This window comes from Phaethon aethereus, assembly GCF_964289735.1.
Source record: "Phaethon aethereus genome assembly, chromosome: 2".
Lineage (NCBI taxonomy): Eukaryota > Metazoa > Chordata > Aves > Phaethontiformes > Phaethontidae > Phaethon > Phaethon aethereus.
Genome location: NC_138582.1, coordinates 34,807,995 through 34,832,001, shown reverse-complemented (window position 1 = coordinate 34,832,001; position 24,007 = coordinate 34,807,995). Strand labels below are relative to the sequence as shown.

The window sequence follows — 24,007 nt, the reverse complement described above, 5'->3', positions numbered from 1 at the left end:
AATGTCGGTAGCTGCATTTTGTATGGTTCCTGAAGGGTTAATTGTATCATGTTCCCTGCATAAAAGCGCTGCTTATCAAAAGTGAATAGAAGAGCGCATGCAAATGTGCGTCTGTGACCTTTTGCCTTTCCAGGGTTAATTTATACGGTCATTAAAGATTTTATGAAATTGAGCGGCCTGATGCTTCGAATCCCATTTTACCTTCACCTCCTAATTTATATAATTCCTACCTGAACTGGGAAATATGATTTTGTGTGTGTGTGTGTGTGTGTGTGCTGCAATGAAAACAGCATGCTGTGCTGTAGGGAGTTGCAAGTCTGGTTATCTGGCATTACTCAGATTGCTAAAAATTCATTAAAATGTGACATCAGCACAGTGAGAGACAAATGATCACAGGATGAAAAGGAACAGTGGGCCTTTCACGGATTAGTGCTACACAGCCCCAGCGTAGAAGCTAACTGCATAAACAGATTAATCCACCAGTAGCAGCATAGCTAAGATTTACCGAATAATTAAATGGGCTTGAGTTACTGTGAAGATTTCCATGTAATCTAGCTGGTGTGAACACGTAAGCGAGGTGTGGGTACTGCTGCTTCCTCAGAAGCCATAGACCGAGTTGCATCGTTTATCCCGAGTGGCTCCCCCTGGAGACAAAATTTGAGACTTCTCCCACAAAGCCAGAGGTTTATATTTAATACAGTACCTAATACCTAATACTTACTTACTGCAATTAGCGGGATACTGCTGCACTAATAGGATTTATATTTGAATTCCCCCCCACTTTTTTTTTTTTTTTTTTTTTTTTTTTCGGCTCCAAGATGCCTTTTTACATGTGCTGGCTTTTGTTCTGGCCCGTGTAGTGTGTGTGTGTGTGTGCATGTGTGTGCGTGTCTTTTAACGCAAATCATTTCTAGCCAAAGAATATGAAATGACAGGCTTTAAATCTGTCACACTGGTGGAAAGCAGGTACTCTGATAAAGACACGGTCAGAATTTCTGGATAGATTTTGAAATATTGCAAATTATTCGTAATTGATGTCAAACCTCTTTAAAGTGCAGTTCTTTCCCTTTCCCTTTCCTTCCCCCCACCCCTCCTTCCCCCTCTTTTGCCACCTTTTTGTTGTGCTGTTCTTCTTACAGGACATATTTTTTAAATACTGTTAATAGTCACTGAGTTTTCTAAGATTTTTTCTGTGCTTATCCACAGAAGAACAAGGTGAAGATACAGAAGGGTCTGCTAAAAGTTCATCAATGGCTGTTCCTGATGATAAAGACTCAAGTGAGAGAGACAATAGTGAAGGGAAAAAATCTTGTAAAGACTCTGGTAAGATGCTAGAATTTTGTCTTCCCCCCTTTTTTTAACTTATGAAATGCTCTTTCATTTCAAACTGTCTGGACATTCCCACTACTATTCATTGCATGTGCATTTTGCATGTGATTTCTATCAGTAGCCTCCCATTGACCTATTTTTAATCATAACCATCTGACAGGATAGATGCGGATAAGTTGAAGAATATTACAGGACGACCAGTGAGATTATTTTTTAATCAAATCAGTTTGTGTGCTTGTAATTTTTTAAGCGCCTTTCATTAATCTTAGCTGTACTTGTGATTCCTCTGATGGCATATTAATTTTTCATAAGCATAGGATTAGGTACCACTTGAATTTTTTCTTCAATCAGGTTTTGCCCCCCTTTTAACCCAAAGAATGTGGGGTTTTTCGTTATTATTATTTTTTGCTCTCGCTCTCTGATCAGTTACTCCCAAGAATCTGGCCTCTTCCTGGGCATTTATTTGAGGCATTTTGAAAAAAATACACAAAAGCCAGTGAAAAAGTTTGCAGATGATTCAGCCTAAGAAAGAGGAAATATCATTGAAAACGGATTATGGGTTGGGTAATTTTGATCTCCTGGAATAGACAAAGCCCAGTAATGAAAGCTACTGTCTTTGAAAACAAAACCCCGATGTCATGACATTTACTTGTGCACAAACAAACCCAGGGCCAGCATCTGGTGTAGATACCCAAGGCTTTTTCTGTGTTTGATTTGGCAAATATGTGACTTCATCCATGCTTTTTATGTATGAGATGGAAATCTATGGTCACAATGAATATTACATTGGCTACTTTTGCCGCACGCTATACCTAGTTACATTATGTTGGATTCGCTGAAGCAGAAGAAGTGCTGAAACAGGTTGAAGCCTATTAGTTTCAGGTAGTCATATATCTTTTCCTTGTATGCCAATGACAGCAGCATACAAAGAAGGTTGTATTCTCCGTAAAGACATATAGTTGTAGAGAAAATATAATTTTACGTATGAATTTCTTTACACCCAAATTCTCCCGTACTGTAATTTGCTCTTTACATATTGAACATTTTTGCATTTCTTTCCAAAAAAGTATTATAGATGGCCCTCTCTCTGCTGAATTAATTCAGAAGACTGACTTAAAGATTAAAGCTTCCTTTAAGTTTTCTTGTTGAGGTGCTAAGGTCAGTACCCATCATGGGTTAGAACCTCAGGTCCTCTTCAGTCGCTTTATATTTTGAGATCAAGAGATTGAAGAAAAGCCAATGAGGACAAGGATGATGTTGAGCAAGAAACTGTGTTGTGGTTTAAAATATATAGCCCCCTTGGCTAGCTCTCTGACTTGGTAAAAACTGTCTGCAGTAAAGCCATGCTCCCAAGCCGACATAGGTCTCGTCAGGGGCTGTCCTGGACACTCACCAGAAGAGGAGTGACAGCCACCTGCAGCCTGCATTTCCCACCATACACTCTGCCTTGGGGACACCGCGAACAACTTCAGGGAGTTTTTCAGCCGTCTCTTTTTCTTAGCCAGGTCCATGTATAGTTGTTCAAGAAAGAATACAGTGTTAAAGCTCCAGCAAAAAAAAAAAAAGATGGGATCTAGAAAAAAATACTGAAGGGGAATTCTCAAAATTCCATCAGGATTAACCGCTCATAAGGGCCAAGTTTAATTAGGACAAACCTATATCCAGATGCCTACTGGGTGCACTACAAAAAACCAGCATAATTGTTCTGCATTCCCGTGCCAGCAATTACACAAATAACTTTGCAGTAAGATTCATATAAAAACAAGGGCTGAAATACATGATTGCCTTTGTGCTTTGCAGAAAATAGTTTGTACTGTAAAATCTAAGTCTTTTAGAAACTTTTTTTTCCTAATATAAATTAATTTTGTCTATGTAACATTCAGACCATCATCTTAATTTTCACTCAGCTGACAAGTATTTCTAATGACTGCATAACTGCTTATGTATAATTGAATGTTAATTTAGTCTTTCTCATGAATTGCGTGTTGCAAGTCTTGCCAAAGAAATCTCAGGAAAACCAATAAATTAATCACAATACTAACAAGTTAGACAGGAAAGTGGTGTGACCCCTCTTTAGCACAGAATCTATTAGATGAGGAGGGATTAACATGTATTTAGTAACAGTATGTTTGTGTAAGCTGTTGTGCTGTATTGCTTACCTTATCTCATGGAGTAGAGCTTTCAAAATGAGACTTGGCAATATGCAAGTTATATTTGTTGAATATTCATTCAGAATAGAAAAGCCTACTAATGCCTCATTTATATTGTCATTTAAATCTAGTGCCACTTTAGATTAATTATAATCCAAATTACAGCTCTATGCAGTGCAAGAATTAATATGGAATTTATCCAGATTAATACATTTGCATTGAAAATGTAATATGTCTCTGCCATGGCTAAGGGGAGCACTTTTTAATAAGGTAGTAAACATGAGGAAGGATGGAAATTAACCTTCATTATTGCAAAGAAAATTATCCTTTCATTCTACTCTAATTAGAAAGAATACTCTACCAGTAATTATAATTTTAGAATTATTTTGAGGCTGAATAACATCATCTGATGTGTCAGAAGTCTTAAATTATGCAATCTGTATCAAATACACAGATTCATAAATAAGAAAATAGTATTTTGATTATGGCTTTTCCAGGATTTTTTTTCACTAGTATACATATTTTATTAACTTTCTCCTTCTTATTACATGAGTCACACAAACAGTTTTATTTTTATGTTGGGGTTTCAAAAATGTTATATAGGTGATGACATCTGAATTGCAGTGAATTATGTAATTTTTATATTAGCAATCTTACACAAGTTAAATAGTTCTGTAACTGACAGACAATCATTGACTAGTCTATTTCATGGCACTTATTATAATTAAACTTAGTTTTTGAGCTAAATGTATTGAAATTACATTATTCATCTAAAATAAAGCTGCATATTTTATATTATAAAATGAGGTACAGTTGTGTTTCACAATTAGGAAAAAATCCAACAAATAATGTGTCTCAAGAACAAAAAGTGTGTGTTTAAAACGTGAATAACGATGGGATTTAGTCTTTTCCTGCAACTGCCTTGTAAGAATAGCATGCCAGTGGAACACCTAGCTATGAAAACAGTGCCACACGGCGTGCTCGGGACCATAATATTTTCTCTCCTCTCTCCCTCCTCCTTCAATACCCTTCCTATAAAACCATAATTTTGTTCAGCCTCCCTACAGGAAGCTTCTTAAAACAGTGAATTCAACAGGGAAAGCAGAAAGTTGATACAGCAAGACGAGGCACCGAGTTGTAATAGCTGGACCACTTGCTTGCTTAAGGAGCTGATCTCCTTTGGTTTTGGCATGTGCAACCCGGCTTGGGGAGCGCGTGGGGTCCCCATGCCAGAGGGAAGAATCAGCTCCCTTTTTTTTAGCAAAGCTCACCATAAGTCATGGACTCAGTCACTTTACTATAGGCCAGATGTAACTTTGGTCATTTAAGAAGTAACAGTGCTTGAGGTTGAATGAATCCAGAGCAACAACAACAACAAAAACAACAAAGCCTCTGTAAATTTTGACAGTTTATATAAAAATCATAGTAAACATAGTAAAAACCTGTGCTTTGTTATGCATTTATTGACCCCAGCACAGTGTTTTATAACTCTACAGTTTTATTATATTAACCACAAAAGAAAATTTAACCAAAAAACCCCCTTGTTTTTATAGAAACAAGAACTATGTGTTTCATGATTATTATAGGCCCTTTGAAGTAATTAAGTTATTCCATCCTGTGGTGGAAGATGATGTGTAATATTAACCTTGTGTGTGCCCAGGCTCACACAGAGTGCACTCCGAGCTAAATTTCACTAGCAGTTAAATACCACTGCCAAAATACAGTTAAATGCGTTTTCACAAGTGGATTTTGGAGCAACGTTTGGACCTTAATTTCTGTAACAACCTGTTGACAACAATTAAGCATGATGAGAGGAAAAGAAAGCAGAATTGTTTTACTTTGATTTTTAAATTCAGCTATCTGTATAACAGTGTCCATTTACACTAGCTGAGATTCTGGCCCATTTGCCTTTAAAAAGGGACTTTTTAAAAGTGACATATGATAAAGGTAAGAAACAGTAGTCAACTGTTAGATGTTTTTAACAGCTGGAAATGCAGAGAGGTTAATAATTTGAACCTATCCTCCTAAAACCTGAGAAGTAACCTTTCTCTGTTAATATACTGTGTCACTTTTTTACTTCCCATAATTCTCACCGTTAAGATATTTAAATAATAATGGCGTATTACCATGTAAATACAGGGAGTACTGTATTATCATAAACCACAGTGAGTAATAAAATGGTGCCTTATGTGATTGCATCATGTAGGTCTGGTCTTTAAGCATCACTAGTCCTTCAGGTCACCAGCCCAGCTCTGACTGAACAATCTAAATGAGGCCTCCAGGATCAGTTCCTGAGAGTGTAAAAATTCAGTGGGGCTCCAGAAAGCGGCTTGTTCAGATAATGAACAAATGGTCATTGAAAGTAGGGAAATATGGCAGGAATAGACTTTAATTTGAGCAAGAATGTGCTAAAATTACTGTTCTAAATGACATCAAAAGTAATAACTAACAAGTTAGGAATGAAAGAAAATGTGTGGGGAAATCACCATTAATGTATGTCATAAATATGGTTGTTTTTTTTTTAAATGTCCTTCAGAAAATGTCCCTGAATGATTCAGTTTTCAATTGTTTATTATTGTACCATAAGGATTTGGTATTTACCTTGAAAATTGTTCGCTTATTTTACTTCTCTTTAATGTTGTTCTTGTAATATCAAATATTGCACCAAGTCTATATGAAAATAATAATAGTTAAAAGTTCTTGGTTTTGTCTACAGAAAAATACAGGTATTTTCTTTGTTCATGTTTACTTTGTTGCCAAAACATCTATGACCTTATTTTTAAATTAATCCTAGGTTATTGTGCAATGAGGTGCAATTTGTTCATTTATATGAACCTTATGTGGATTGAAAAAAATCAAGATAAATCTTCATGCACAGCATACAATCAGATTACCCCTGGACTATATATTTACGTTGAGTCTGATAGCAATCAATGGTTTAGCTTCATTGCATTTCAAGATGTATTTGCACCCAGTGTCCAGTGATAGTGTCCTCACCCTGGAAATAATTTAGTTGCAAATTGACTGGAAGATGGTGAAAATTGAAAGTTAAAATTAGAAATACTCATAATAAACAGCAGAAAAAAGGTCAGATGATGCCGCACTATGATGAGATTGGAATGGTTGGTAAATGAGGTTTTGTGTTTGTCGTGAGATGTATGTGACATGCCTACCCAATGCTCTTGTAATATCCAGCCTAGCAGAAGAGATTATCTGGCAAATTGATGCTGGAAAGAATTTTCTGATGGACTGGGAAATTAGAATTGCACTCTTTTCTTTGATGTGTGCAAGGCTGGGCCGCATTACACAGCTACTTCAGGCATAATATTAAATATAGTATTTAATACTTAATAGTAGAACTATCTATAGAAAACAATTATATTCTGGTTTTGATCACAAATGCCAGACTATAAAAATTCACAGTGTAAACATCTAAGGCAATCCCAAACGACTGATCTTTGTATATAATTAATATTAAGTTAGCTCTGAAATCCTATTCTCCACAGTATTTCTTTTAAAGCCTCACTATATTTAGCTTCAGAATTGTAACCAGGCAGGAGTTATCAAAACAGCACAATAATTATATTGCTCAGACAGTTCAGAAAAGAGAGTAATTAAACAGCAGCAAATTAATTATTTTGGAAAACGGGATTTTTAAACAAAAGCTGATTTGTTTAAATGTAATACATAAATTCATACTGAGCTGTTAAAGAAAGAACATTATTGATTAATCTTTAAAGGCAACCTAAGGTTATCTAAACAGTAGAGAAGAGTCAATTTTTAAATGTATTTATAGAGTCTCCATCAAGGATAAAAGTGTATATTCACCTTTGTGCTTACCAGAGTTGTTTTATTCAACTATATTTTTTTTTCAGAACTTAAAAAAAAAAAAAAAGACTCTCAAAGACAATACAGACTTCTGTGATGACAGCTTCTTTGTAAACCAGGATAGTGTAAAGTTTAAAATATGTTTTTAAACATTATGTTTTCCGAACAGGAGTAGTCACACCAGAGAAGGAACCAAAAGTGAACACTGTGGTAGGGGCACAACAGCTTCTTCTGGCAAAAGAAGAGGATGGTGCAGCTAAAAAATCGAAACCTCCAGAGGACAATAAATTTTGTCATGAGCAGGTAAAAAACAAGTAACAATTTAATTGTATTCCAGAACTCTTTCAAATAACTCAAGGATGAAACAGAGATGATATGCTGTTAAAATAGCAATATCAGCAAGTTATAAAAAGCACACTGACTAACAGCCTGCATCTTAATTTGATTTTTTTTTCAGTTCTATCAATGTCCTTATTGTAACTACAATAGTAGGGACCCGAATCGTATCCAGATGCATGTCCTGTCACAGCATTCAATGCAACCTGTTATCTGCTGCCCCCTCTGCCAGGATGTCCTCAGCAACAAAATGCATCTCCAGCTTCATTTGACCCATTTGCACAGTGTGTCCCCTGACTGTGTGGAGAAACTGCTCATGACAGTAAGTGTTCCAAGTACTGATGCACATGCTACAGGAATGTACTCAGGCCTCTGGGCAACGTATTTGCTGTGTTACAGTCTTCAGGTAGCCTGAGAGGGGAGTGGGTCAGGACTCCTAGGTTCTGCTGCCAGCTCATCCAGTCACTGATGTCCCTTGGGAAAATGACTGAAGGTGGATTTCAAAGATGCTGAAAACCTGCAGTTCCTCATTGATGTTAACCTTGGAGAAATCAAGCCCGTCAATGTCTCTAAGTGCACACATGTAAATTGGGTCTAGTAATATCCAGGTCTCAGAAGTATTGTGACTCCTGTTTGTAAAATAACAGGAGTTCCTTGTAGAATGTAGTTCCCAAACATAGAAGAATTCCTGTGTATAGCTGGGCTGTACTTACATCATATTACATGAAATTCACTGTGAAATATCAATAGTGGTGCTAACGGGAGAGCACGATTATCTTCTTGTGTGCAATGTCCAGTTTCTTTCTGCCTCTGCATAAAAGACCCTTTAGTTTTTTTGCGAATAAAATGTGAGTATGAAACAGAAAGACAAGTCCAAGAATAGGTAGCAATCCAGTTAGGTCAGTTCTTTAGGATATGGAATATCTGATTTCAAGTACCTACCCTGGATCAGCCAGGGACTTGAACTGGCTTCTTCATGATTGGGAAGTATGCTATAACCAGCAAACTCTATTTGGAGGATGAATTCCATTCCAACCTCACAAGGAAGACCCTGTTCTTCACTGCAAAACTGCACAAACTATGTCAAAATACTAAATTTCGGTGAAAAATAATGACTCAGCACCATTCAAAACAATGTCAGTAAAGACACAATCAAGTATAAAAAGTATTTATTATTACATAATAAGTTCAGTTAGAAAACAGACCTCCTAAGACACCCTGATTCTGGTTGTCTTGCCTTTTTAGAAGGAAATGCACTTGGAAATCTCAAGGAACCACCTTCTTAAGGATTTATTTCTGTATTCATGGACTCCTCCTTCATTTATATGGTTGTGGTTGTAGGCCTACCACCTCATTCCGAAGTGGCAAAAAAAAAAGAAAGAACTGAAAGATCTCTTAGACTGAAGGTGTAAGGTTCCTTGTGCCTAGTGCTGATGAGCAATACAGAATTGGGGATCCACAAAATCGGTTTAATGTTTTGTTTCTCCCTTTCTTTTCCTTGGTTTTCTACTAACTATAGCTCTGAGAGACCATGTAATTTTGGCCCACCACAAGGAAAATGCCATAGAAATTTAACTTTCCCAGACCCTTTCAGGAAACTGGAAAATTGTGGAAAAACACCCTCCATATTGAGAATTATCAGCCGCTTTCTCAAGTTCTCCATGATTCCTTCTATGCTGACAATGAGGCAACTTTGAAATCTCTCCTCTCCTCTCCTCTCCTCTCCAGGTGCTGGGGATTTGTCTCGCTGTCTCTGAGAGAAAAAAAAAAAAGGTTGTTTGACAGAAAAAGAGATTGCAAAACATAATCTGCATCACCTAAATTGTCCTAGTTGCTAACGCTAATATGTTCTGTCCATATCTGAACTCTCAGATGACAAAAGAAATGCCATTTATAGCAAATTTTTCTTCTCTGAGACATTTACTGTTACCTACATAATTTTTTTAAGTCCTTCCTTCCCAAACAAAATCAAAGTCACTAGTCCTCTGAGAGGATGCTATTAATGCCATGTTTAAATTACAAATATACTAAACCCAGGGCTTTTTAAAATATGTCTAGAATATTTTTTCCAATAAGCAATTGGTATAAATACATACATGCATACATGTGTATATATATATATAATTCTTATGTACCCTAATAAAAGTTTATAATAAGTTATTAAACTGTTAAAAAGGAAGAAAGAGTGTTTTCCCTCATACGTAGTAGTATATGTAGCTTCCATTATTATAGTAATTTACCACTCAAAAATCTCTCCTATGGATATTCTTTTTACCTCTGTATGAAGTAAGGGAGTACTATCCTTATGTTAGAGATGAGGAGCTGCAGCACAGTCTGAACTGATTTACCCAAGGTCATTTAGACAGAATCTGGCAATGCACGAGTTTGAACCCAGTCCTGCTAAGTGTTAGTCTGAACCCCTAATCAATTTTTTATTTCAGATATGAGTATGTTTTATACAGCTAAGCAAAAGGAAAACATGTAGTGTTGAGCAAATATTCATGTCAACTTAACTAAACTGAGTACTATCATCAGACACCTATAATAGTACATCCTTCAAAGGTTTCTGTCTATAATTTGAAATCATAACACAGCAAGTAAAGCAGTCTGAAGAAAATGCATAAGCAACTGAAGACAAGAAAAAGTTTTAATTTAAATGGAAATAAGTTGCCATTTCTGCATGAAAATAAATTTACAGTTTTCTTTTGAAGATCATGGAAAGTCCAGCATTTTTTTTAAAAATAATGAAAGTGAAGCAAAGTGGGAATGCCCTTAGTCAAGAACTGACTGGTGACCATAACTCAACATGATCTCTGTCTTTGGAGGATGTCCGAGGAGAATTTCTTTTATAAATCTGACCAACCGGACATAGTTCTTTGTGGTGACATTGAGACCAATGAAATATTGAGTGTATGTAGTTCTATAGCATCACCTTATTGTGGATTATTTTGAGTTGATTTTCCACCAAGAGGCACCCAATGGTCTGGATTTTTGGTCTGTTAGAAACTATTATCAAGGACTGAATCAAGATCTTGGTTTAGTACTGGCAGTCTTTGATGCAGATGTAGTGGATCTTTTGAATTATAATTTCATACTGTTGTATAGTATTAAATAGTGTGACTTTTCCTGTAATAATACTGTGTTCTTGGTTTTCAAAGGTTCCTGTACCAGATGTCATGATGCCCAATAGTATGCTGTTGCCAGCAGCTGCTTCAGAGAAATCTGAACGTGACACACCTGGAACCATTACAGCTGAGGGATCTGGGAAATATCCAGGTATGCAAGAAAAAGCCCAGACATGTAAAAGCTAGGCATGGGCTATTTAGAAATTTAAAAACCACTTATTTCTTTCTCAGTAAAGTGGTTCCTTTTTTGGCTTGCATATAGCCACAGAGATAAAAAGAGAAAAATAACAAGGGGCCTGAGTTTGGCTGACTGCATCCATGCAGAGCTACTAGGATGCACGTGTATACTGAGTGTATGTTGCTTGTGGTAGTGGCCTAGCCACCTTGAGGGTAAGACCCTCCTTGTTTAAACCGCAAATAAGACTCAGTCCTAAAAGACAGTGGCACCAACATCGATGGGGAACGTTAGGCAAATGATCATGCCGACCTTTCAAATAGCAGGTTTCTTATCCTGGACATTTACTGTATTCTGTGTCAGGAAGCTGCTTTGCTACCTCTCACAGCATGATCTTCTCCTCAGATCACTTTCCTCCTCCTTTCTGATCACCTGTCCTACCCGTTGACCCCATTTCTAATCCCTCCCTCTTTCCTACTGTTTTGTTTCTTTGTCTTGTTTCGTGCTCCCATTGTACCAATAAACTCCTACCTTATGACAAAGGGAAGCCCTGTGCCACTCCCAGACCAACTGCCACTGCCATTCTGATTATCATGTTTGGATTTTATTACTTTTTTTAAACCTCCTGTCGGTCCTGTCTGCTTTATTCTCTGGGGCAAGGATGGGTCACTATACTTTGCTAGGCCAGCACGTGGCATACTAGGTGCCTCTCTTGATTTCTGATGAAAAAAACCCCACATTAATACTGTGTGCTATTCTCTTCTCTTTGTGTAAAAGACACTTAACTTTTTTTAACTAGGTGAAAGTCCTGTGGATGAGAAAATTACCCCTGGGATTGATGAATCAAAAACTGGAATGGAAATTAAGACTGAGGAACAAAAGCCACCCAAGGAATCTACTGAAACACCAGACTGGAATAAGAGCAACAGTAAAGATATAAAAACCACTGACTCAATGACGGATCAGCTAAATGAACAGCAGAAGAAGCAACAGCTCTCTGTTTCTGACCGCCATGTCTATAAGTACCGTTGTAACCATTGTAGCTTGGCTTTTAAGACTATGCAGAAGCTTCAGATACATTCCCAGTACCATGCTATTCGGGCAGCTACCATGTGTAGCCTTTGCCAACGTAGCTTCCGTACATTCCAGGCTTTAAAAAAACACTTGGAAGCAGGCCACCCTGAACTCAATGAAGCTGAACTTCAGCAGCTGTGTGCATCTTTACCTGTCAATGGTGAACTCTGGGCAGAAAGTGAAAGTATGGCACAAGATGATCATGCACTAGAACAGGAAATAGAAAGAGATTACGAGATGGACCAGGAAGGTAAAGCAAGTCCTGTAGGAAGCGATAGTAGCTCTATTCCAGACGAGATGGGCTCAGAACCAAAGCGGACCTTACCTTTTAGAAAAGGGCCAAATTTTACTATGGAAAAATTTCTAGATCCATCTCGCCCGTATAAGTGTACAGTGTGTAAAGAGTCTTTCACCCAAAAGAACATTCTCTTAGTCCATTATAACTCAGTGTCTCATCTACATAAACTCAAAAAGGTTTTGCAGGAAGCATCAAGTCCTGTCCCTCAAGAAACCAACAGCAGCACTGACAACAAACCCTACAAATGCAGCATTTGTAATGTTGCATATAGCCAAAGTTCTACATTGGAAATCCATATGAGATCTGTACTTCATCAGACAAAGGCAAGGGCTGCAAAATTAGAACCAAGTGGTAATATAAGTAGTGGAAACAGTGTAGCAGGGAATGTTAATAGCCCCAGCCAAGGAATGCTAGAATCTATGAGCTTACCAGCAGTTAACAGCAAAGAAACACATTTAGATGCCAAAGAATTAAATAAAAAGCAAGCTTCTGAATTAATTTCTGCTCAGCCTACACATCACCCACCCCAGTCACCAGCACAACTTCAAATGCAACTACAGCATGAACTGCAACAGCAAGCTGCGTTCTTTCAACCCCAGTTTCTAAACCCAGCTTTTTTGCCTCACTTTCCAATGACACCAGAAGCACTGCTGCAATTTCAACAGCCTCAGTTCCTTTTCCCATTCTATATACCTGGGACAGAATTTAGCTTAAGCCCAGATTTGGGTTTGCCTGGTTCTGCCACATTTGGTATGCCCGGAATGGCTGGTATGACAGGATCACTGCTAGAAGATTTGAAGCAGCAGATACAAACTCAGCACCATGTTGGCCAAACCCAGCTACAAATACTGCAGCAGCAAGCACAACAGTATCAATCCACCCAACCCCAACTTCAGTCCCAAAAACAGCAGCAGCAAAGTAGTAAGCTGATGAAAGCAGAGCAAAATACCTTGGTAAGTACAGACTGCCAGCTGATAAAGGATATGCCATCATATAAGGAGTCAGAAGAAATTTCTGAGAAACAAGAGAAGCCAAAGCAAGAATTTACTAATGAGAATGAAGGACTAAAAGAAAACAAAGATATGAAGAAACCAAAATCCTCAGAACCAGCCATCCCACCGCCCAGAATAGCTTCTGGAGCAAGGGGGAATGCAGCCAAGGCTTTGTTGGAGAACTTTGGGTTTGAATTAGTTATCCAATACAATGAGAACAGACAAAAAGTGCAGAAAAAAAGCAAGACTGGTGAAGGTGAAAACACAGACAAACTGGAATGTGGAACCTGCAGTAAGCTCTTTTCCAACATTCTTATTCTGAAAAGTCATCAAGAACATGTGCATGGACAGTTTTTTCCATATGGAGCATTAGAAAAGTTTGCCCGACAGTACAGGGAGGCATATGACAAGCTTTATCCAATTTCTCCATCTTCTCCAGAAACACCACCTCCTCCACCACCGCCTCCTCCACCACCACCGCCACCTCCTCCTCCAACTCCTTCTCAGCCTTCTTCAGCTGGGGCTGGAAAAATTCAAAACACAACTCCCACTCCTTTGCAAGCTCCTCCGCCCACACCACCACCGCCACCTCCTCCACCGCCACCACCTCCTCCTCCACCACCGCCACCATCAGCCCCACCTCAAGTCCAGCTTCCCGTTTCACTTGATCTCCCGCTTTTCCCTCCAATTATGATGCAGCCAGTGCAACATCCTGCATTGCCTCCTCAGCTTGCCCTCCAGTTGCCACCAATGGATACTTTATCTGCAGATCTTACCCAGCTTTGTCAGCAGCAGCTGGGATTAGACCCCAATTTCCTGCGGCACTCTCAGTTCAAGCGTCCACGTACAAGAATCACAGATGACCAGTTAAAAATCTTGCGGGCTTACTTTGATATTAACAATTCTCCCAGTGAAGAGCAGATCCAAGAAATGGCTGAGAAATCTGGTCTTTCACAGAAAGTTATCAAGCACTGGTTTCGTAACACGCTTTTTAAAGAGCGACAGAGAAATAAAGATTCTCCATATAACTTCAGCAACCCTCCCATAACAGTATTGGAAGATATCAGAATAGATCCTCAACCTTCAGCTGTAGAACCTTACAAGTCTGATGCATCTTTCAGCAAGAGATCATCTAGGACTCGGTTCACTGACTACCAGCTTCGTGTCCTCCAAGACTTCTTTGACACAAATGCTTATCCAAAGGATGATGAAATTGAACAACTTTCAACTGTACTTAACCTACCTACTCGAGTTATTGTCGTATGGTTCCAAAATGCACGACAAAAAGCTCGCAAAAGTTATGAAAATCAAGCTGAAACTAAAGACAATGAGAAAAGGGAACTGACAAATGAGCGTTACATTCGAACTAGTAACATGCAGTATCAGTGCAAAAAGTGCAGTGTGGTCTTTCCCAGGATCTTTGATTTAATTACACATCAGAAAAAGCAGTGTTATAAAGACGAAGATGACGATGCTCAAGATGAAAGCCAAACTGAAGATTCAATGGATGCCTCTGATCAAACAGTGTATAAGAACTGTACAGTTTCTGGCCAAAATGACTCATCAAAAAGCCTGGCAGTCACAGCAGCAAGCTCCGGCTCTGGCTCTAGTACTCCTTTGATTCCATCACCCAAACCAGAGCCTGAGAAGGCTTCTCCTAAACCAGAGTCCACAGAAAAACCAAAACAAAATGAAACCATCACTAAGCAAACCGACACAACTTCCCAAAGCACCAAACTGGTACAGTCTACTCCAGTAACCTCATCTGACCCCCAGACCTCAGCTTCTCAATCACAGCAACAAAAACAGTCACAGATAGTGGGGAGACCTCCTTCTGCATCACAAACCACACCTGTTCCTTCCAGCCCTTTACCAATTTCAATGACTTCTCTACAGAACAGTCTACCTCCTCAGTTATTACAGTACCAATGCGATCAGTGTACAGTTGCCTTTCCAACTATAGAACTTTGGCAAGAGCACCAGCACATGCATTTCCTAGCAGCCCAAAACCAATTTCTTCACTCACAGTTTTTAGAAAGACCAATGGATATGCCCTATATGATATTTGACCCAAATAATCCCTTGATGACTGGACAGTTACTTAATAGTTCTCTTGCTCAGATGCCACCACAAACTGGCTCATCACATACAGCACACCCTGCTACAGTTTCTGGTTCCCTGAAACGAAAATTAGATGAAAAAGAAGACAATAACTGTAGTGAGAAAGAGGGAGGAAACAGTGGAGAAGATCAACATCGTGATAAACGTTTAAGAACTACAATTACTCCAGAGCAGCTGGAAATACTTTATGAAAAGTACCTACTAGATTCCAACCCCACCAGAAAGATGCTAGATCACATTGCACGTGAAGTGGGACTGAAAAAGAGAGTCGTACAAGTCTGGTTTCAGAACACAAGAGCCCGAGAAAGAAAGGGACAATTCCGTGCAGTTGGTCCAGCCCAGTCCCATAAAAGGTGTCCTTTTTGTCGAGCTCTGTTTAAAGCAAAATCAGCTTTAGAAAGTCACATTCGCTCTCGGCATTGGAATGAAGGCAAACAGGCTGGTTATAGTTTGCCTCCAAGTCCTTTGATATCAACTGAAGATGGAGGAGAAAGTCCACAAAAGTACATATTTTTTGACTACCCATCACTGTCATTAACAAAAACTGAATTATCAAGTGAAAATGAATTAGCTTCCACTGTATCAACCCCTGTTAGCAAAACTGCAGAAATGTCCCCGAAGAACCTCTTAAGTCCTTCTTCTTTTAAAGCAGAGTCTAGTGAGGATATAGAAAATTTGAATGCCCCTCCTGCTGACTCTGGATACGATCAAAACAAGACTGACTTTGATGAGACTTCATCAATTAATACAGCAATTAGTGATGCCACAACAGGGGATGAGGGGAACAATGAAATGGAAAGCACGACTGGGAGTTCAGGGGATGCAAAACCTGCATCACCTCCCAAAGAACCAAAAACACTTGTGAATGATACGCTACCAAAAGCTGCAACTACACCTACAAATGAGAATACTGATGATAAATTTCTCTTTTCCCTAACAAGCCCCTCAATACATTTCAGTGAAAAAGATGGTGATCATGACCAAAGTTACTACATTACTGATGACCCTGATGATAATGCCGACCGCAGTGAAACTTCAAGCATAGCTGATCCAAGTTCACCCAACCCGTTTGGAGCTAGCAATCCCTTTAAATCCAAAAACAGTGATCGGCCAGGCCACAAACGTTTCCGAACACAAATGAGTAACCTTCAGCTTAAAGTTCTCAAGGCTTGCTTTAGTGACTACCGGACTCCAACAATGCAAGAATGTGAAATGCTAGGGAATGAGATTGGCCTGCCCAAACGTGTGGTCCAGGTCTGGTTTCAGAATGCCCGGGCTAAAGAAAAGAAATTCAAAATTAACATAGGGAAGCCATTCATGATAAATCAGACTGGACCTGATGGGACAAAGCCAGAATGTTCCCTGTGTGGCGTGAAATATTCTGCGCGTTTGTCAATAAGAGATCATATCTTTTCTAAACAACATATTACAAAAGTGAGAGAAACCGTGGGAAGTCAGCTAGATCGGGAGAAAGATTATTTAGCTCCTACGACAGTTAGACAGCTGATGGCACAGCAAGAATTGGATCGCATAAAGAAGGCTACTGATGTGCTAGGATTAACAGTACAGCAGCCAGGCATGATGGACAGCAGTTCTCTTCATGGTATCAGTTTGCCAGCAGCTTATCCAGGACTCCCTGGCCTTCCTCCTGTTCTTCTGCCTGGAATGAATGGTCCATCCTCGTTACCTGGATTTCCACAAAGTTCAAACAGTAAGTCTATAAGGGGATGATTTTCTCATTTTATTACTTTGATTATCTTGCATAGTCACCATCCCCTTCTAAAATACAGCATATTATGCATTCATGTCATGCTTGTGAGACTAGTGAGAGTAGCTAATAAGTACTGCTGTGAGGTGTGTTCAGTGCAATTCTCAATTGTTGCCATAGCTTGGATGATATCTCTGATTTCGTAAAAAAAAAAGAAAAATAATTTTAATTGAAATCTAATTGACAGAAATGTTTTTAGTCCATATCAGGTGTCTGTAATAAAAGCAATATAACAATAGCATTGTTATGCTTTTTTTTGTTTTGAATGACACTCCTTTAGGCAAAACTTGGGTTAGAATTTTGTATGCAAATTTCTTGTATGCAAATACTTAAAGTAACATCTGATGAAGAACAAAATAGTAATTATCACATTATTTGTTCATCAAGCATTTGTTCCACCCCTTAGACCAGGCCAATCTGTTGTTTAATTCAGAATAAATATTTGAAATAAAATTCTGTCCAAGACCCTCTATTATATTTGTGAATAACTGCCTGCTAAGATAACAAGGTTTTTGTTGAAGGTGATTTGTAACGGCTGTTTCATTGCGGTCCAAATTCTAGGAGGTGCTAAGTATCTCCTACTCCTAGTTTGTAAAGTCATTGCAGACATGTACCACTTCATTTGGGCTTGCACTTTCAACTGAACACTGTTTTACTGACTGTTTTGACTCTGGTTTGACTCTGGTTTTTGCTCACATTGGAAAGCACTTCTTGCAATAAGTTTCACTGAAGTTAGAGAATCAAGTTTTCTGGAGAATGATTTGTTTAGTCCTCAAAGAATGAACCTAATTTATTTTCATGCATTAGGCTCCGATTTTACAGTTAGAGTTCATTGTGAGTGCAGCCTTGCAGTTTGAAGCTCTCCCATTCATCTTCTAACTTTACACATTCATATCAAATATGTGCACAGCAGAGTTAGGGAGCCGGTGAAGACCCCTCACCTCATTTTATCTAGTAATTCCACTTGCTGTTCATCTCTAAACTTTTATTTAGAAAGCAACTTGCTTTGGCAAGTAAGGTAGATGCTTAATCACCAGTGTTTTTAGACATACTAAGGCTGTAGCAATGTCTTCTCTGCTACCCAGCTTTGCTTTGATTGATGATGATCACGTTATTGCTTCCCTAAGTGGTGGTCAAAGCATCTTGTTTTTCTCTTCATTGGATCAGAACGGCTTTCCTTCCACAATGGAGTCTCTGGCTGAGTGCCCTCTGGCTTTTGTCAAACAGTTATTGGCACAGAGAGAGCATATAAAGGAAATATAAAGTTGCTCTATTTCCTTCTTAATGGCATACAGTGTCCAGGTCCAAAAATGGCTGGTCGTTGTTCATTGAAATTATAGATATGGTTTCTCCATGTAACCTCACTGAATAGCTTTGGTTGGGTTGCCTTTCAGGTAAAGTGGGCTCCAGAAAACTCAGGCTTTGTACATACTACTAAATGAAATTTTCCTGGGAAGATATTACATTCTTGTACTCTCAAAAACAGGAAGTCCCCATGCAAAGTGAGTCTTGGGAATGGTCGTGGACTCGTGATAGCCTCTCAGCTGTGCTCAGGAGTTGTTTAGGAGAATGCTAGTTGTCCCAGGCCAAAACAGTGCCAGTGACCATTCTTACTGTTTAACTTTACAGATGGTTTAATTTCACTTTTAGGGAAATGTTCCCTGGTACTGTTTAACTTGCTAGTATCAATGTAGCCTCAGAGTATGTAAATTCTCCTGTTAATAATACAAAAGGTATTATTACAGGCCAACTGGTCTATAACAATTCAATTTTCAGATTTTCCAATTTCCATCAAATATTTCTTCTTTGAGATAAATTTAAATCATTTGTACCATAGCGTAGACAGTGTACTGCCAATTGAGATGGATTGGTACCCCCTTTCATCTTGCATCTTCTTAAGGTTAATTACCCTATTGTGGGCAAAGCCTACTGTGTAAACTAGCTAGTATAATCTTGTTGTTAACTTTTTCTTCTGCCATATGCTAAATAGACCCTACATCCCCCTTTTGTTGCCTGGCAAATACTGGCATGCATAATCTCCATTCCCTAATGATACATAACGGAGCAGTTATAGTGAATGGAAAAAAAATAGATTATTTTAATCATTCATCATAGAAAAACAGTAATATACTCAGAAGTTTTCCAGCACGTGCTCAACACTAGTATTTTCTGCACCTAATTAACCCATTTCTATTTTCTTCTCTGCCCTGCTTTGGTTGATGGTTCACATTCATATTCGCTGCTAAGAATTCTTTAAGAAGCATCTTTTTGGAAGCAGACTTCCAAGCAAGCTTTTCTTTGTCTACAGTTCTTCTTCTATCAGCACGTATATTCTCAGCCAGCAGGACTTCTGCATCATTCTTTGCATGAAGGATTTTCTGAAGCTAACTCACTGATGACTCATTATCCTATACTTCAAGTCTACTTCTTGTGAATTCCACTGCAAGTGTGTATTTCCTCTGTTCCTGACCCAAACCTGAAATGCACTTCATAAGAAGTCTCACTGGATCCCTTATATTCAAATATTTACCTGTTTGCACTGATGCTTATAGGGTTGGTAACTATTTCCTGTGACAAAGCCCATCCATTCTGTTCTACAAGTTTGTTTAAAGGACAATGTCAACATTAGTAATAACCTCACTTTTAAAGAATACTTTTGCTGTTTGCCAAGACAGGGAACTAGTAAACATCACATTTAAAATTCTCTTTTGTGTATCATTTTACTCATGCTAGACAGAGAAATTAGCCTGATTAGTTTCTCTGTTTAATACAAGTTTATGAGGGATTTCAATTTAATGTTCTTCCATCCAGTATTGTTTATGGGTTTCCAAAAATGTACCCAGCTAAATTTTGCAAAATACTACTCTTTTTTAAAGGCAATATTTGCTTTTACAAAAAGTTTTAAATGGAACACTTGAAAATAATGCTGAATCACAAAAGATGGAAATATTCAAACTACAGTTCATTTTATCTTCTTTATGTAGTGCTCAAACTGGACTTGTATTTGCAATGATTATTAGATTTGTCAAAATTTCTGAATAAAAGGAACCATTAACATTAAATTCAGTTCCAAACCAAGTGGATTTTAATGTCGGAATTATTATGTGGTTCTAGGATGATATGTCCAAGAATCCTCTCACCTGGGGGATACATTTCTCTAGATAATGTAATTATACCATCTTGTGGGCATCAAATGCTGAGCAAGGTCTCAAAATTAATGCTATGTTTGCTCAGAATAATTCCTAATACGGAGTTATCTAGTGGAATTCTAAGTCATATAGAATTTTACTTCAGGCTCGTCTTTGTTCTTCAAGCCCCTTCTTATTTTCTAGGTGACCATAGATTGAAGGGTTCACCTACTGTTTTCAGCTGTTCTTAAAATTCACATTCTCTTTTCTTCTTAGCTTTGTTTTTTTTGCCTATGATCCCTTGCAGAAAACTAGTGCTTGATCTTGCTTCTAGCAATTAATACTGTTTCTATGAACTTTTTAGTGTCATCATAGAATCACAGAATTGTTAAGGTTGGAAAAGACCTTTAAGATGATCAAGTCCAACTGTTAACTGACAAGTCCACCATTAAACCATTTCCCTAACCACCACATCTACACGTCTTTTAAATATCTCCAGGGATGGTGACTCAACCACTTCCCTGAGCAGCCTGTTCCAATGTTTGACAACCCTTTCGGTGAAGAAATTTTTCCTAATATCCAGTCGAAACCTTCCCTGGAACAACTTGAGGCTGCTTCCTCCTGTCCTATTTCTTGTTACTTGGGAGATGAGGCCAACATCCACCTTGCTACAACCTCGTTTCAGGTAGTTGTAGAGAGTAATAAAGTCTCCCTTCAGTCTCCTTTTCTTCAGGCTAAACAACCCCACTTCCCTTAGCTGCTCCTCACAAGACTTGTGCTCTAGACCCTTCACCGGCTTTGCTGCCCTTCTTTGGACATGCTCCAGCAACTCAGTGTCTGTCTTGTAGTGAGGGGCCCAAAACTGAACACAGTATTCGAGGTGCGGCCTCACCAGTGCTGAGTACAGGGGAACAATCATTTTCCTAGTCCTGTTGGCCACGCTATTTCTGATATTGGCCAAGGATGTTGTTGGCCTTCTTGGCCACCTGGGCACACTGCTGGCTCATGTTCCGCCAGCTGTTAACCAACACCCCCAGGTCCTTTTCTGCCAGGCAACTTTCTAGCCACTCTTCCCCAAGCCTGTAGCGTTGCATGGGGTTGTTGTGACCGAAGTGCAGGACCTGGTACTTGGCCTTGTTGAACCTCATACATTTGGCCTTGACCCATCGATCCAGCCTGTCCAGATCCCTCTGTAGATCCTTCCTGCCCTCAAGCAGATCAACGCTCCCGCACAACTTGATGGCATCTGCCAATTTACTGAAGGAGCATTTGATCCCCTCATCCAGACCATTGATAAAGATATTAAACAGAACTGGCCCCAATACTGAGCCCTGGGGAACACCACTTGCGACCAGCTGCCAACTGGATTTAACTCCATTCACCACAACATTTTGGGCCCAGACATCCAGCCAGATTTTTAGCAACAAAGAGTAGACCTGTTGAAGCCATGGGCAGCCAGATTCTCCAGGAGAATGCTGTGGGAAACGGTGTCAAAGGCTTTACCAAAGTCTAGGTAGACAACATCCACAGCCTTTCCCTCATCCACTAAGCAGCTCGCCTTGTCATAGAAGGAGATCAGGTTAGTCAAGGAGGACCTGCCTTTCATGAACCCATGCTGGCTGGGCCTGATCACCTGGTTGTCCTGTACATTCTGTGCGATGGCACTCAAGACGATGTGCTCCATAACCTTCCCCAGCATTGAGGTCAGGTTGACAGGCCTGTAGTTCCCTGGATCTACAAGTCCTTCTTGTAGATGGGCATCACATTTGCTAACCTCCATCAACAGGGACCTCCCCGGTTAGACAGGACTGATGATAAATGATGGGAAGTGGCTTGGTGAGCACTTCCTCCAGCTCCCTCAGTACCCTTGGGTGGATCCCATCTGGCCCGATAGACTTGTGTCTACGTCATTACCATAGGTTCTTTGCACATCACTTAAGCTTGGGCTGCCTTGAAGTTTCAAAGCAGCTTTTTCCAAGAATGCACACATCACTGGATAATATGTACAGAGTGGTTTTTGAAATCCTATCAAGAGAGAAATTTATTCAGCAGCAATTACTTTCTTTATTACTAGGGCACTAAATACTGTTCTCTGCTTGCTTTGGCCCATTGTTTCAATTTTATATTTTTTGCCCTCTGATTCCTCCAAGAGAAAGTGAAGTCTCTCCTCTTTGATAGTCACTTAAAAGAGTTAGCAGGATTAGAATGTTTCTTCATGATTAGTGAATTTTCTGTTCTACATTTCTCACATCTGGAAATGGGGCATTAGTTCCATCAAGTTTTCTTAATTTAGTTTTGGAAACCCTCAGTTCCACATTTAACTTCCAATAAAAAAGGTGGTTTTCACTATTCTATTGCAGCCTGTCTGGATATTTAACTGAATTCTGTGCATTTCAAATAAATTCCAAAAAATATCTGGAAAACAGAATAGATCTTGGCTATTCTGGACATCATCAGTGTGAGCAGACTGAAGACAAGATGATGTGTAATAGTTGAGGAGGTTAAGAATAGAAAGTAATGGGGAAAGTCCTAAGTAGCTGACAAGCCCAAATAACCATGACAAGGCTGGGGCAGCAGTTCACACTAATTGCATCATTCATGCATCTTCCATCCATGGTATTTATAATTTCATATATATTTTCAGAAGACTCCACACACAATTGCCTGTTACTTCCTGTTGAATGCGTAAGGGCAAGCAATAGCATCTTCAATGTTATTGTGCAGTAACTGTGGCAATTACCCACTTTTTAATTATAACTGTTGTGACTTGTTTCACTATACTATCTAATCCATGCTCACAATGCATTTTAACTCCTTAGTGTTCCCTTACCATTAAATAGGAGTAATGACACAGTGACAAACATTAAATGGCCTCTTTGTTAAATCTGATAATTATTCTCTTTGAATCCTAATTGCTTTATTCCTAAGTAATGCTAAGCACCTGGGTATTGATGATTTAAATGTCATTCTTGTTCACTCCATTAGTGCTTCCTGGTAGCTAATACCCATCTAACCTCCATTACAGAGCCTGCATTTATTGTTCTCTTATCCATGCGCTAGTAAGGCTGTTACCACATTGCTTCACTTTTACAGTTCTGTGTGCATCACACACATGGTATGCTCTTTTCTCCAGAAAACTTACTTGCCTGAAGAAATGACAATGGGTGTAATGTACAGCCTGTTACAGTTAGATGCCTTTTCTACCCTGTGCCATCGTCTAAGTTTCTGACCCACTATACATCTCACAGAAGTTGCTTTTTAATAGACTGTTACCAGCAACTGCACTATATCTGGTACTTGAAACAGAGAAAAGATTTCTTCCATTAAGTTATGAGGCATACTTCTTGTGTGTATGCACCCTCCAGGCAGAACCAGTCCATCCTTAGGTTGCTTTCTCTAATGAGGTGGAGGACGTCATGCCTGCATGCTTCAAGTAAACCAAGAACAGCAGCGTTCCTGTGTCAAAGTACTTTAGTGCTATTACACTTATTTCCCAGCAAATACTGCATTGACCTGATTGTCATGGTAAAGAAAAGCCCTGTTCAAACTCACAAAAATGAAAATGTAAGCTGCGTGGTGCCCCAGTAATGAATAGCATTGACCTAATTGCTTGATCTGTTAATTTTTTTGAATGGTCATTTCCTGTTGATATTTACTTATCTAAACACCTTCCTTTCTTTATT

General features: G+C 38.9%; 1 protein-coding gene across 1 annotated transcript in view; it reads left to right on the top strand.

Moving 5' to 3' along the window:
* ZFHX4 (zinc finger homeobox 4) overlaps positions 1-24,007 on the top strand; it is a gene marked incomplete at both ends in the record, with an annotated part of 126,989 nt that overhangs the window by 100,866 nt on the left and 2,116 nt on the right. Inside the window, 6 exon segments of the mRNA XM_081996829.1 lie at positions 1,207-1,323; positions 7,477-7,614; positions 7,617-7,621; positions 7,765-7,965; positions 10,802-10,919; positions 11,743-17,139. Of these exon segments, the coding sequence (XP_081852955.1) occupies positions 1,207-1,323; positions 7,477-7,614; positions 7,617-7,621; positions 7,765-7,965; positions 10,802-10,919; positions 11,743-17,139 (5,976 nt within the window).